The sequence below is a fragment of the Gymnogyps californianus genome, chromosome 4, assembly GCF_018139145.2.
Source record: "Gymnogyps californianus isolate 813 chromosome 4, ASM1813914v2, whole genome shotgun sequence".
In the NCBI taxonomy this organism is placed as follows: Eukaryota; Metazoa; Chordata; class Aves; order Accipitriformes; family Cathartidae; genus Gymnogyps; species Gymnogyps californianus.
In genome coordinates, this window is record NC_059474.1 from 32,370,238 (window position 1) to 32,384,303 (window position 14,066).

General features: G+C 34.9%; 1 protein-coding gene across 1 annotated transcript in view; it reads right to left on the reverse strand.

The window, feature by feature from the left end:
- Window positions 1-6,732: 6,732 nt before the first annotated feature.
- Window positions 6,733-14,066, reverse strand: part of SGCZ (sarcoglycan zeta) — a 434,991-nt gene continuing 427,657 nt past the window's right edge. Inside the window, exon 8 of the mRNA XM_050896531.1 lies at window positions 6,733-7,044. Within this exon, the coding sequence (XP_050752488.1) occupies window positions 6,832-7,044 (213 nt within the window). The 3' untranslated portion in view covers window positions 6,733-6,831. The remainder of the gene's footprint in view (window positions 7,045-14,066) is intronic.

Genomic DNA, 14,066 nt, shown 5'->3' on the forward strand with positions numbered 1-14,066 from the left:
ACCTGATAAAGAGACAGCTAAATGCTTTCTGTTGTCTATTCTTTTGTTATTTGGGAAGAAAGGAGGAAGCTAAGGGGCACAACTAAAGCTCAGCTGAAGAGGTAAGAGTGGGTGGGAGTTAAGGGGGAGGATTTTACTTTCACTAACTGCGGTAGTGTTTGGGACAAGAAAACTGAGTAAACATCATCTAGAAAGAAAACAATGATGCATTTTTTTCAGAATAGTTCTGAAAAATATACTTAGGAATAGGTTATTGTACTAGAATACAGATCTCTCAGTGGTGAAGAATGACTACAAGCTCCCAAAATACCATAAAACACAGAAAACAAAATGTCTTGCCTTCAGGAACGCTTCTCTAATGCCTAAGTCCTATTCTTCGTTGTGCTCTAAATGATGCTGGAAGCTGAACTTCTCCCTCACAGGTCTCACAAACAAGGAGGTATACTTGTGATTAAAAGGCACCTTTACTTCTCAGATCAAGTCGTGCATTAAATGAACTTGATTAAGCCAAAGGCCAAGTTTTTTAACATAAATTACTCTCAGTGCTTAAACACGTCAGAATTTGAGACACTGGAAGAGCTGGACACTCCTTAAAAAGGTCAACTGCCCTTAAAGATTTAAGTTTTCCCAAAACTGAGGGAAACTTTCTAATTTCAATTTATTTATTTTTTCTTAGGTAAGTAGGCTAGGCTTAATTGTGGTTAATTGACTCTAATCAGACCAGACATACAAGATATGCTTTTACCTTGGCTCTTCTGAAACTTTTCCTGGTCCTGGCCTGTATAAGAAATGTATTGGTTAAAGATCAAATAATACTTTCAAATTCAAACAACATAATCTGAAGGTCAGTTCAAAGTTTCAGAAGAGACCCTATTTTACACAGAGAGCTTGTATTAAATTCTAGTCTCAGTATGGACTGTGTTGAATCAACACAATGTTTATGGTGGATTTTTTTTCACTATACCTTCTATTTATCTTTTACTGTCATCAGGTTTTCCCAGATTGGACTAGTCCAAGCCTGAATAAAATGGCTAAGAGTAATTTTTCTTGCTGTATCAGCTAACATGTTTTAGTCACTTGAGACTTAGCAGGACCTACATTACTGATAGTTCTATACAATTGTTGCTCTTGTACAGAAGTTATCAGTTTTTTAGGCATTATGCAGCTAGCTACTGTCTGGCTACTGTGGATATTGCTGAAATCGTAGCACGGCGTCAGGAAGCTCAGTGCAAACAAACCACCCAAATGCTCACCCTGCTTTTTGCCAGAGCTCTGTGCAAGGCTATGCTGTTAGCAGAACTGACACTACCCAATTTAAACATAGAGAGGATTTGTTTGCATTGATGACATCACCGCAAGAAGACCTTTTACATGACTGTGTAATTGTCAAGTGGCTTGTAAACTGGTGCAGTTTAAACATAAACATACAGTTTATGCTTATTCTGGCAAGGTACAAACAAACTTGAGTAGTGTAATACGCTTTTACAGTAGATGAGATGCAGCACTGTAATTTTAACTTTACTAATGCTGATGTAGAAATAAACCCTATACTTCTTTAAAATTGGATTTTCTTAACATAAGTACTGCATTTAAATGCAGTGTTGTTTTCAAAATCGTTTTTGAAACCAAACTCTAGTATACTGTGTGTGAGGACAAAAAATTGAAAAACAAATTAAAGCTATTACCATACGGCTAACGTGGACAGAAGTAAGGAAATGCATACTAGCAAAAAAATCTATCAAATAAAAATATATAGAAAAACTAAAAAATTCTCATCAGTTATCCTACATCTTCCTCTCACCCTTAGAAAATTTTCCACTTGACTATTCTTGAAATGAGTTCTGATATGTTTTTTATTTTATGTATCATCACATTTATTTATAGTTATATAGTAGCACCAGATGAAAATGCTAAGACCAAATGTAAGAAGTACAGGAGAGATTTCAAACTGACTGTGTTAATTACATACTGTAAAAGTTCTAGCTTTCCAAGAAAAAGCAATTTCCAACTTCCAAAACCTTGCTATTATTTTCATAAAACAGAAAATCCAAGGAAAATAAAATAATAAATCTTAAAGTTTCAGTGTACTGCTTTTGAATAATGTTATCTACAATTATAAGACAGTCCATTAAATAGAAAAAAGATTTGTTTTACATAAAGCAAGAGTACAAAAGCACAGCTTTTGTAATTTTGGTAATATTGCAGTTTTACAAACATATTGCATAGTATGTGTAAGAAAATAGTTCCCATCTTTTTTATATATTTATATACACAAGAAAATCATTAACATGAAGGTTACAAAACAAAAATGGTTAGCAGACCTTTACTGAGTACTGATTGAAACAATATGACACTCAAACTTCGATCCAACTTACATATGCATTACAGTGAATCAGCTGATAACAATTCCATAGTCTAATGTTTGTTTTTTATTTTTTTTATTTAGACAATTATTTAGAATCTAAAATAACCATTAAAAAAGATACATGGTGTTAGCAATTGAATATCTTAAACATCCTTCATTAAATCCTTCTAGACATTTATGACTGTATCTTCAACCCAGACTTAATAGCCCTCTACATCTAAAATGGTTTAAAGTGAATTCTGTTGTCCAGTCAAGCCACTGTTTTGCAAGCAAAACAGTATAAATTCAGTTGAAACAAGCAATATCTTGGCACGTTTTGGAATGCATACTCTTTTGTTTTCTTAGGAACACCAAAAGATCCTCGGATGCATGAACAGTAATGTAATTGCACCACACTGACAAAAAATTTAAACCCTGGAAAAAAGTGAACAATCTACAGCTCAAAATGCTGCGCAAATCTAAACTATGTTACAATTTCATGTTGTAATTACAACTTGTCATCTCTTCATTCCAACAGAATTAGTAGAAGCAGCAGTGTCATAGTGTTAGATATAGTAGAAGTGTCAGTCTTTGGTCTTATCACTTAACCAATGAATGAACTGCAATACAAAACCATACAGCTAACAGTGCTCAGGTTGGCTGATGCTTTTATTTTTCTTTTTTTAAACAAGAAAGAGACAGTATCCTATAATATCATGACACAGATATTTTTACAGAAGATATATCTATTGTATATATTAAATACATGTAGCTAATAAGGTCTTTTCATATATTTCATTGTTGTCATAAGGATAGCCCTGAAGAAGTCAATCAGCTGCAATACCATCTTAGCGGTTCCCATACCAACATTCTAGTACAAAAAGAAGCTTTATTTGATACATGTATTCATATACTATAAAAAACCTCAGAGGAATATTTTAGCCACTGGTGGTTTTTTTTTTTTTTTTTTTTTAATTGCTCTAATATTAATGCTTAAAAATATCCTAAGGCCTTCAATCTCTCCCTACAATTGTCACAACAGAGTGATTTCTTATTGGGAAACTCTTGCCTTAACCAGAATAAGAGGTGACATCTCTTTTCTAAAATACACAATCAAAATATTCAGTCAGATAAGCACTCCACTTAGAGAAACATCAGCTGTGGCTTAATCATAACCTGAATGTTAGGTATTATAAGTGGCCAACAAAGACTGAAATAACTTGGAGACAGGCTGGGAATCTATGAGGAAGGTGACAAAAAGAATCTGAAAATTTCCTATGGCTTTGCACACAATGACCTCAGCATTATAAAACCAGCACTGAAATAGCACAGCTATGGCTCCATGTTTCAATATGATATTTGCGCTGAGATCTTCTAGTTTCCTTCCATCCAAAATGACTTTGTGGGATTATGCCATTTTTCTGATATTTTTGGGACGTACTATAAGCTGAAGAGCTCTACTACTGAGGTTTTCACTATTGCCAACTCCAAACATTCAAAACCACTGGGTCTGTTTCTCCTTCCACTCAGGAATGATGACGCTGCTTACAGATTATTGGTGTTTTCATTTTTCAGTTCTCTAAATGCGTTGAAATCACTTTCCAATACTCTCTGAAATCACGTGGGCTAGAAATATTCTTTAAAATAAAAACTGAGATTTCCCCCTTCTTACACTTCTCAATGGATTTAAAGCAAAACATCAATATTATGAACTTAGCAGAATATTAAGACATTCTGAGAACTCGTTATGCTACCTCATAGGTTGCTGAAGCTCTCAAATACTCTCTACTTCAGACTGAAGGGACTCCAAGCAAGAAAATCCTGACAGTGCAGAGCTATGTGGACTTACTGGCTTGGTTTTGTTGAGTCCAATGTGCCATCCATACCTCTGCCCTGAGTTTTCTTCATACAAAGTGGTAAATTATTCCAGCCTTGCTGTTAAAATGAATCTGGTAACAAAAGGTTTTTTTTTTCTACCTGCCCATTCCCACCCAAATTTGTGTAAAATTTAGACAGGTTGGGTCTTTCCACCCTGTGGGCAGAAACCTTTTTTGTACATACTACAGGTAAGTAATCACATAAGGTGAAGAGCAAATAAGAAATTCTCAATGGAAAATTCATGACAAAGTATCTGCAAGCCATCCTGTGGGTTTATTTGAGGAGAAAAAAAAAATCTTAGTCTACCTGTGTGCAATTTGTAAGAAGCCACAATTTAATTCACCAAATAAATTAGTCACTATAATCTGTTTGTTCATCTTTTAAGCAACCAGTGTATGTAGGTGTGCACAGATAATGAATACATATAGATGTGTCCTCATACAGATCTATATACTTTTCCTCCTGAAATACTATTTATCCACACAACTTTCACACTACTGTTCTATTACTTGTGTGCATAAGAAAAAGACATCTATTTCCCTACAATTTTAAGGGTGTATCGTATGGCTGCACTTTCTAATGTTTTATTATCACCTTCTTTGTTATTTGCATCTCTTTCTGTCCATCTTTCTTACTAAAAATCCTCAGGCTTCTAATACATTTTCTTGCAATATTTTCTAATATATTTTCTTCCCAAGTGAAAGAATAAAATTCTCAAAAACGTAACAAATCAGCTGTTAACAGCCTTCTTTTGAAGAGATAAAATAATAAATTTAAAATCTTCATTTAACTGGTAGAAACAGCAAATATAGAATTCTTGCTATGGGGTGAAATTCACACCTCTGAAGAGGGCCAATGGAAAGGCAAGCACCAGTCAAGCCGTGGACACGTCTTGTGCTGGTCTTCTGCATAGGAGTGAATTTCACCTGAAGTGCAAACAAAATCAACCTTATTAGGGGGTAATAAAATACAAAGGTAATCACAGTATTAGTTTGCTCATTTTCATTTTTTTTCTCTAAGAAAAAATATATTGTGTAGAATTACCCACCTTGCACTGTCTGCCCTGACTTTAGAGTTACCTTGCAAAAGCTGTCATTGCATTGGTGATCTTGCATTCAGAAGCCTCTAAAGCTACATGCTAGGTGACGTCATTTAAAGGATAGAATTAAAAAGCACACTTACCTCATGTAATCAAGCCATCTTCCACAATAGGAAACATTTTTATACTGTTTTACATTCCTGGGTTCTGCAAGTTTCAAGATACTCTTGTTAATCAATGTTGTGATAAATTTACTAGCAGCATACCAAAGCATTTTTATAAGATTTCAATTACCAACCAAGCCAAACAAATATAAACATTGATACAAGAAAGAAATCCCATATCAAACTTGTCAAAAAAGGAAGTCAGTAGTGAGATCTGAGTGCAAATGGGGCTGCATAATTTAAACACAGACCTGATAAAGTCAAGGTAATATCAATGTACTTTTTAATATTGAATGTCATTTAATATGTGTTTTTATATATATTACTATTACTTTGAAAACCTTAGCAGCAGATGGTAAACAAAAGAGAATAATAAATGTGAATGTCATACCAGTTGTTAGTGCATTGCTTCTCAGCATTACACATTACATTAGTACTAACATTTGTACTGTGTTCAAATGGCAGCAGTTAGACATAGCTAGAAAATGGACAAGATGTACCTTTGAAGATTTTCTCTTGTTTTTGCATTTGCCAATTATAAATACCTTGTGAAGAGCAATACACTGATTAACAAACATATCATCAGTATTTCCCTCTTTACCCTGTTCTTCTTTTCCAGAAACTGTATGTTCTACTTAAAGCAATCGCTTCACATGCAGGAGCCACGAAAATACTATATAAGGCCATTCAGATCTAACAAACGAGCAGATGTCTTTTTAACTTTGAAAGGTAATATCACTGAGGACTTTCAAAATTCACCTAGTGTACAAAACCCTAGACTTAGTAGACAAAGAGTAACAACACAATTTTAAAGAAACCAAACTCAGGGAGGGATTCTGTCTCTTTTTGTGTTAAAAACCATTTACTGAATTTAATTGTTTAGTAAAGCGAGCATCGCACAATGCTTCAAAATTTTAAAATTCAGGGATAAAAGTTTACATCCAAAAAGATGAATGGAAAATTGTGCTTTCAGACAGTAAAGTTATTTATCATACAGGGGGAACCAATTCATCTCACCATCAGATTCTGGGCAAATTTGTTTATATACTGTATATATATATATGTGCAGTTCATATCCAGGTCCTGCAAAAATCTAAAACTATGTGCTTCACTTCATGTAGCAAAGGCACCTGTGTTATTCTCCCTTTTGGACAAAAGGTGATATTATGTTCCAGGTTTCCTGATGAAGAATACATTGATTTCTGAATATCTCACTCCCATCTCTATGTTGAGTGGCAACACAAACCACAAGAGAAGGCAGCGCTGTATTCCTGCTTACACTGGAAGAAGTTGCTCTGCAGGCCGTTTGAAGCGTCGAACTTGTCACAAGGGAAACCGAGCAGAACTGTGAAGCAGAGGGATAGTAACAAAAGGCTATTCTGGTGTGAGGATAAATTGGAGTCATTCTAGCTCCATAAGCAGATGTTGCTACTGGATTGACATGTGGAGCCCGCTCCTGCTGGGGACAGGTAAAGTTTACCATTGGGGCAGACGCAGAGCTCATAGATAGTCTGGCGAGGAGCTGAAGAGCTGGGTGAGGAAGAGGAGGAGGAGGCGGCGGCAGAAAAGGAACCCACTGGTAGATTTCCCAGGCGGATTGTATCTGCATTTAAAAATATCTACAAGAGGGGGGAAAAAAAGGAGTAAGTAAATTTCTTTCAGCGTTGTGACATATTTTGAAGAAGTGTTTTGAGGCAGTCATGAGTTTTTTAGAAATATAAAAAATAATTAGAAATATTTTATTAGAAGTATTAGATTATTAGAAATATTAGAAATATATATTAGAAATAATTATTTTTAGAAATAAAAAAGCTGTCAACATTTCTCATTTTTCAATTCTGTGTAGCTGTATACCCATTAATACTCATTACTACAGTATATGCAAATACTTCACCCAACATGCTTATTCAGATACAAACTGTGTCTTACAAAAACATTTTGACAATATTCTTGAATAGGTTGAATTTTCACTTGTACATTTTATGATTAAAATTTACTCATTCATGGCAGTAGCATATCCTTGCTCTGGAATAATTTGTATTTTAATAAGTGTGAAGTGATATTAAAGCACATTCCCCAGTGTGTTCCTGTAAGCAGCTGGAAGTATGTGCTGAACTGTGCTAAATTTTAGGGGCTTAACAATAGCTACATCCAGAGAATAATTAAATAAGGGTACAGTCATACGCACAAAGTAAAGAGCTTATTTGACCTAAATTAAGAGGAGAAAAGATTTCAGGTTAAAGTCTAATTAAGAAGGTCATCAAGCTATTCCCATTTGTTTCTGAGCATTGAATATGACTAAAAAATATTGGTTTTTTTAGATCTCCTTCCATTGGAAGTAACATGAGTCAGTATGAAGCTGTGGATACCAGTAATGTTCATGAATCTGTATCGAGTTCTGCAATATTTACACTTATGTTACATTTTCAGGGTGTTGAATAAACAATGTCATGAAATTAGATAACTAAAGCAGGAAAAACCTGTGTCTTCCACTGGCACAAACAGACGAGTCTCCAGCTGCTTAGAATTTATTTTTTATTTATGGAAGGAGTAAATGAGAGCCAAAGTAAGATCAGTCATTACCTCAGGTGCAGACTAGGAACTTCTAGAAGACGGGTAACAAATCAAAATGGCTTTAGGCCCTGCAGATAACAGTACGAAGCTTAGGAAAAGGTGAGTTCCTTAAACACTTGCTAGTCTGTTTTATAAGGTATTGAAAATCAACAAAGCCAACTTGACACCATTATATCACAATGTTGGCAGTACATGTAAAGAACCTGGGGAAATATGCATGTATTGCTTTTTTCTACAGCAGACAAGTATTATTTTATGATAAAATCAGAGGTATATGGCAGAAAAGCAGTGCAGAAGCACTACTAAGCTCCTGCTGGAGAGAAGTGAAGGAGAACAGGCTGGGAAAAAATTAAGAAGGCTGGATAAAATCCCATACAAGGACTGATGCACAGTCATGTTACCATTCACAGCAGAAGCATTGTAAATGACTGGGATCACTGAAGGAAATACAGGCTGAAAGTAGCCCCAAACAATATAACTCCCCATCATTGCGAGTTCTCCAGCTCCCAGAGTAAGATACTGTCATCGGTGGGAATTTACACTAAAAGGGACAGAAAAGGAGAATCTCAGAGGCATAGGTGACAACTGCATGGCATGATGCATGTTTTCATTCACGTCCTGACTGATAGAGCAATTGATTCGAAAACTAAAATGCAGCAAATGATTATCTTTGTTCTGTAATTTATATGACAAAGGAGTGATGTATTTACAAACACATACACGCATTGTTGCTTTAAAAGTCCAGTATCATAGACCTGAAATAATCAGGAGTCAAAACCTCCGCAGAAATAATTTAGATGGAAGAAATGTGGACGGTGGTGGGAACAATTTAATAATGTTCTGCTAGAATTACAACTGAAAAAAAAGATTACAAATGTAAAAATATTCAGCTCAGCTAGGAGTAAATGTGAAAGTAACTATAGCAAGCATAATAAGAAAACAAAATAACAGATGGGAGAAAAAAAGAATTTGATAGCAAACTAGAAGCTAGGAACTGGTAAAAAGTAGGAAGGAAACAAAGGACATAATCATCAGTCAGTGGAGTGACGGGTAATAAAAAGTACTCTTTCACTTCTCATATCAAGAATAAAAGAAATGTTAACAAGTCCACTATTAATGTAGCAATGGTGGAGTTATCAATAGTATTGCATAAAAATCCGGTAGCATTCAACAGTGTAAGCTCTATGTAAGTACAAGCGTATCTTTTATACTGAATAGTGCTCAGCATAGTTCTGTACTTGGAGAAAGATCAAGTATTGGTGTCAGAACATGACTGTGATAAAATACTTTCAATTTCAATGGTAACTCAACAGGATATTAAACAGGAGCCAGTAATGTCATATACTTTTAATCAGCAGCTCTTGATAACTTTTAACAAATAGATCTCAAAAAAAATCTGAGTAGCCTTTTGGACTTTTAATACTGATTTTCAGTAAGCCCTGATATACTTGGAATATAAAAGAAGATAAGAAAAAGACTACGTCTATGCTTTTGTTTAAAAAAATGGAAGCAGAAGATATTAGAATATTATATAGGTGATAATAAAAAGCACTTCAGTGTAGAAGACGTATGTGTAAGAAAATCCAAACACAATACAAGATTAGTTATTTGTACTTTTGACAGAGCATGTGACTGGCCATTTTAATAGTTTAGCTGCAGTGGTGATGGGGAAGGATCATGAGAAATTTGTAAATCAAAATTAAATGGGTTCTAAAAGACACATCTTGATTCAAACAAGAATTAACTCAGAAAAAATCAGAGGGCATATGTGTCAGAGATCAGGCTAGATTAAAATCCCTTGAACTTTGGGTTTTTTTTCCTAGGAGCCCAGTATTTTCATGTGTTTGTTTACATCAGGACAGCTACGCTTCTGCAGCCCCTCACTGCAGATGTTCTGTAGTGTACTGCTCTAAGACTTTAATCCAGTGGACATTATTCCACTGTGCATTACAATACAACGTAGCTCAACTATTTTGCTCATTAAATTAAATGATCTTTTTAAGCATAGCTGTGCATGCTGTTCCACTGGTGCTTACAAATTTCACACTGTGATGTAGATCAGTCCAGGTTTTTCTGGTGTCATAATCTTGAGCTGTAGCTATCAGGTCCTGTCCCAGCGTGCATCCCAGAACATCTGGTGAACAACATGGATACCGGGGTACGGTGTCTGAGAAAAACTGAAGTGGCTTCTTGTGAGGGTGTATCTGCTGCAGTGAGTCTAACAAGCTCTATGTCTTTGCAGAAAGCTGGGGAGGCTGTCCAATTCAAACAGACTTCTACAGCTAATCCCTGGGGAAGCCCGAGATGAACCGGGTTAATAAAGATGGCTTAAAGCCACCATTAAAATCTACTCTGTACATATGCTGTCAAGGTTATAAATAAAAGACTAAATTAACAGATGCAACATTGCTATCTATTAGTTAAGCAGGGGTCCAAATATATCATCATAGTAGCCCAATAAGTTAGGAATTTCAGAGGAACATAGTCCATGTTTGAGGATATACCCTCTCCCCTCCTATCATCTGCTAAAACTGAAGTTCAAAAAGGACAAAAAGTCCTCCAACATCAGTAGAACTTAAACTAATTACCATTTTATGCCTGATGTTATGAGGTGTTTAAAAAGAAGGGAAGAAGTGGCAAGACAAAAAACTGAACAGTATTATATTCCCAGGGAACACTACTGCTAGATGACAGTAGTTAATGGAAATGCCTGCATACATGGTCTTTCTCTAATCTTTTGTGCTGTGAAAGGTACAAGATAAGCCATTTAATACTTCATATGCATCAAGGCCGTGCAAGCCAGTCATGCTCTTTCTGAGAGTCTCACACCTCAGCAGATAAATAGGCAAGGATAAAACCAAAACTTTTTATTCATTCTTGAAACATTGTAGGAGACTGACTGAGAGATTACAAAATGGAAAAGGCAGCAGCTACTCATAGAAATGCTATTTCACAGAGACCAGAGCACTGAGCAGCATCATTCCCTCTAAATACTTAATGTTTAGAAATCCTAGATCACTACTTTGTCTTGTGTATCTTAGGGCCCAGCAAAATGTATTAGCCCTACCATATTTAAAAGTAGACCTGATTTCTGACTAATTAAAGTAGCAAACTGAATCAGCCTGTACAGCATGTGATAGGAATGGAAAAATTGTACTCTTTTTACATACATTTTTTGCTAACAGAGATCTGCAAGTCATCTGCTCTTCAGACTGTGTTGTTAATCTGAACAGTGAGAGGGAAAGGGAGAGGAGGGCAAGCCAGAAAATATAGATTATCTACAAACCAAAGAACTAAATTGAAGGAGAGAGCTTTCAGTGGGCAAGATATAGGCATGATGTAAAAAATCAAGTATTCCTACAAGCCATTTCATACAGATATATGAACCTGCCATGTGTAAAAGTTCTCCACTGGGTCCTTAACCAAGTCCTCTCAAGAGAGGAGATGATAGGCTAAGCTGATAAAGCCAAATGAAAGAGTTAGGATTTATAAACATTGAAGAATTTTCTGTGTTCATGTACAGTTTGATTAGACAGGTAATTCTACAGAGCTGCAAAGGCATATTTCAGGGCTAATGTAGATAAGAAATGGCAGGAAACTGGAGGAAATGTGGAAGAAAAGAAGGAAAGCTGAAAGGTCGGTGTTCATCAACCATTATGAGGAGACAGTGTAATGACATCTCACTAAATAAACCTTCTGGATTCCCTTAGGCTCTTCAGAATTAATCTGAATTATAACAATGCAAGATCTTGCCTAGTCTGCTTGCTCTTCTGGATGTGCTATCAGAAGCATACATACAAAGAGGATTACATAGATTGGATCACTAGACTCAACTACAATTTTCATATGCCAGTATGTTTTAACATTGAAGGTGAAGATGAACTATAGGATAAATTGCAGTAATTTAGTTCATGTGGGCCATTTGTTCTAACACTTATCTGTGTTTTTGACATTTATTTTAAAACCATTCACCTAAAGTAGCTTTCATTAAATCTGAAAGATAGTTCTAAGAAAAAAAAAATCATAATGGAAAATTAAAATATTAACTTGATAGCATACATACTGTAAAACCTAAACATATGCTGGCACAATATCTGGAACCATGTCTGTCATAATGATTAATAGTATTGAGGAATAGTTAAACAGTGAAATTAATGTGATGACTGGGATGAAACTGAATATACTAAATATTCAGAGAAGACCAAAAGATCTAGTACAATCTGTGTATTGAAAATGTATTCTCTACAGGAGTAGGATCAATTGACCACAAGACAAATGAGACCTTTAGGCCAAAGCGTGGTCTGGTGTAGTGAATGTTCTCTTTCTAAAGGTTATACCTGACACACCTGGACAGAGCCACCCTGGCAAGTTTCTTCTTTTGTTAACATTGCTCCCATTCCCACCTCCATTTTAGGCCTGGAACTACTGACAACAGAAAGTGATCTGAAAACTAACATATATATTTGTTAAATATAACATTGTACATTAGTGAAGCGTACAGTTCCTGCTTGAATGGAAGAAATTGTTTTGACTCCTCGATACTGAAGTGGTGTTTATGAGAGTCATGTTTCATTTTAAGTACACATTTTTGTAAATTCACATTAAATAAAGACAAGCATGTATTGTAACTTCTGAGTTATAACCCCAGTGCAATTTATATAGGCGGCTACTGGAGCAAAAACTTTCTGGTGTGTTTATTCTTTCTATTAAGGAAATAATTTTCAGGGATGATCAAATGGGGTTGCTGTGAATGTTGACCAGTAGAAGTTTACAAGCTCCAGTGCTGATGGAATGCAAATGGTAGACTGGTACACAACAATTCCCAGAATCAAATTCTACATTATATTAGAAGTCTTTGCAAATTCATTCAATCAGGGGACAGATGTGACTTCTTTGTGACTTATGTACCTAGCCCAGAAAGAGAAATGTATTTGGAATATTTGTGCTTAGTCTACCGAGTACAAAAACTTATTAATTAATTACCATTCAAATTAAAACTAGATTAAAAAGAGATATTAATGGAAAAATATTTTATTTCTATAATAAATTATTCATTGTCACTTCTTTTTATCTTTCTAATAAAATGGCTTATGGTGTTGGTCTTCAAAATTTGCCCATGAACAAACAGTTCAAAGATGGGTGATGTCAGTTAAAACACTATGCTTTTGTAGTTTGGGAACACTGTATTTTGGTTCTAGACTTCTACATAAAGTATTTTTTACTATAAATTAACTTACATATTAATAACTGTTTTAAGTTGAAAATGAAAGGTTTTGTTTAAAAATAACACGGCATTTTAATAATTTTAAATATCTGTCAAAACATCTTAATAGAATTCTTGAAACCAATAATTAAAAAAATACAGAAAAATTTCCTTTCATTTCCACTAATCTCTTTCCTCCCAGACAACAGTGACAAGTCAAATGGTTAATACCACGAAAAAGGGCTGTGAAAACAAAATGCAGCACACATTTGTTAGACAATTTTTGGTGAATAAACAGTGGATCCTTGAGCTCTAGAGCCTGCCATTGCTTATTTTTTATTGAACTCACTTCATCCATATCAAACATTTAAATTTTTTTTTGCAAACATTTAATCTCAGACAAACATAACTTGGCTGAATTGAACTAATCTAGGAAATGTTGTTGTCTTTGATCAGCCATTCCTTCATAGTCATGGCAAGCAGCTTGCAGAACAAGGTAATTCCATTTCAGTGCATTTAGATAATTTAAAAAAATCTCTTTTTTTTTTTCTGTTTCAGAACATCCACAAAAACCCCACCAAAACCAAAGTTTTTAAATGGTACTGTTGGTTGGGCTTACAAGTGAAGATTACTCCAGTTTTATTAAGCATTAAACTCTGTGTTAGATACATCTCCTGGACTTAGAGAGAGAACCAGATAGGATTATAGATCAAATATTAGTACTATATGCATTTGTTAGTCTCCACAAAATAATCTTGGGTGTATGTTTCACAAACTGTGTTGTGTTAAAATGGTAAGTATAAACTTGGCCTCTTGTCTGCTACACTGATTTTGAGTAAACTTTGTCTGTTAAAGAGTATTGCT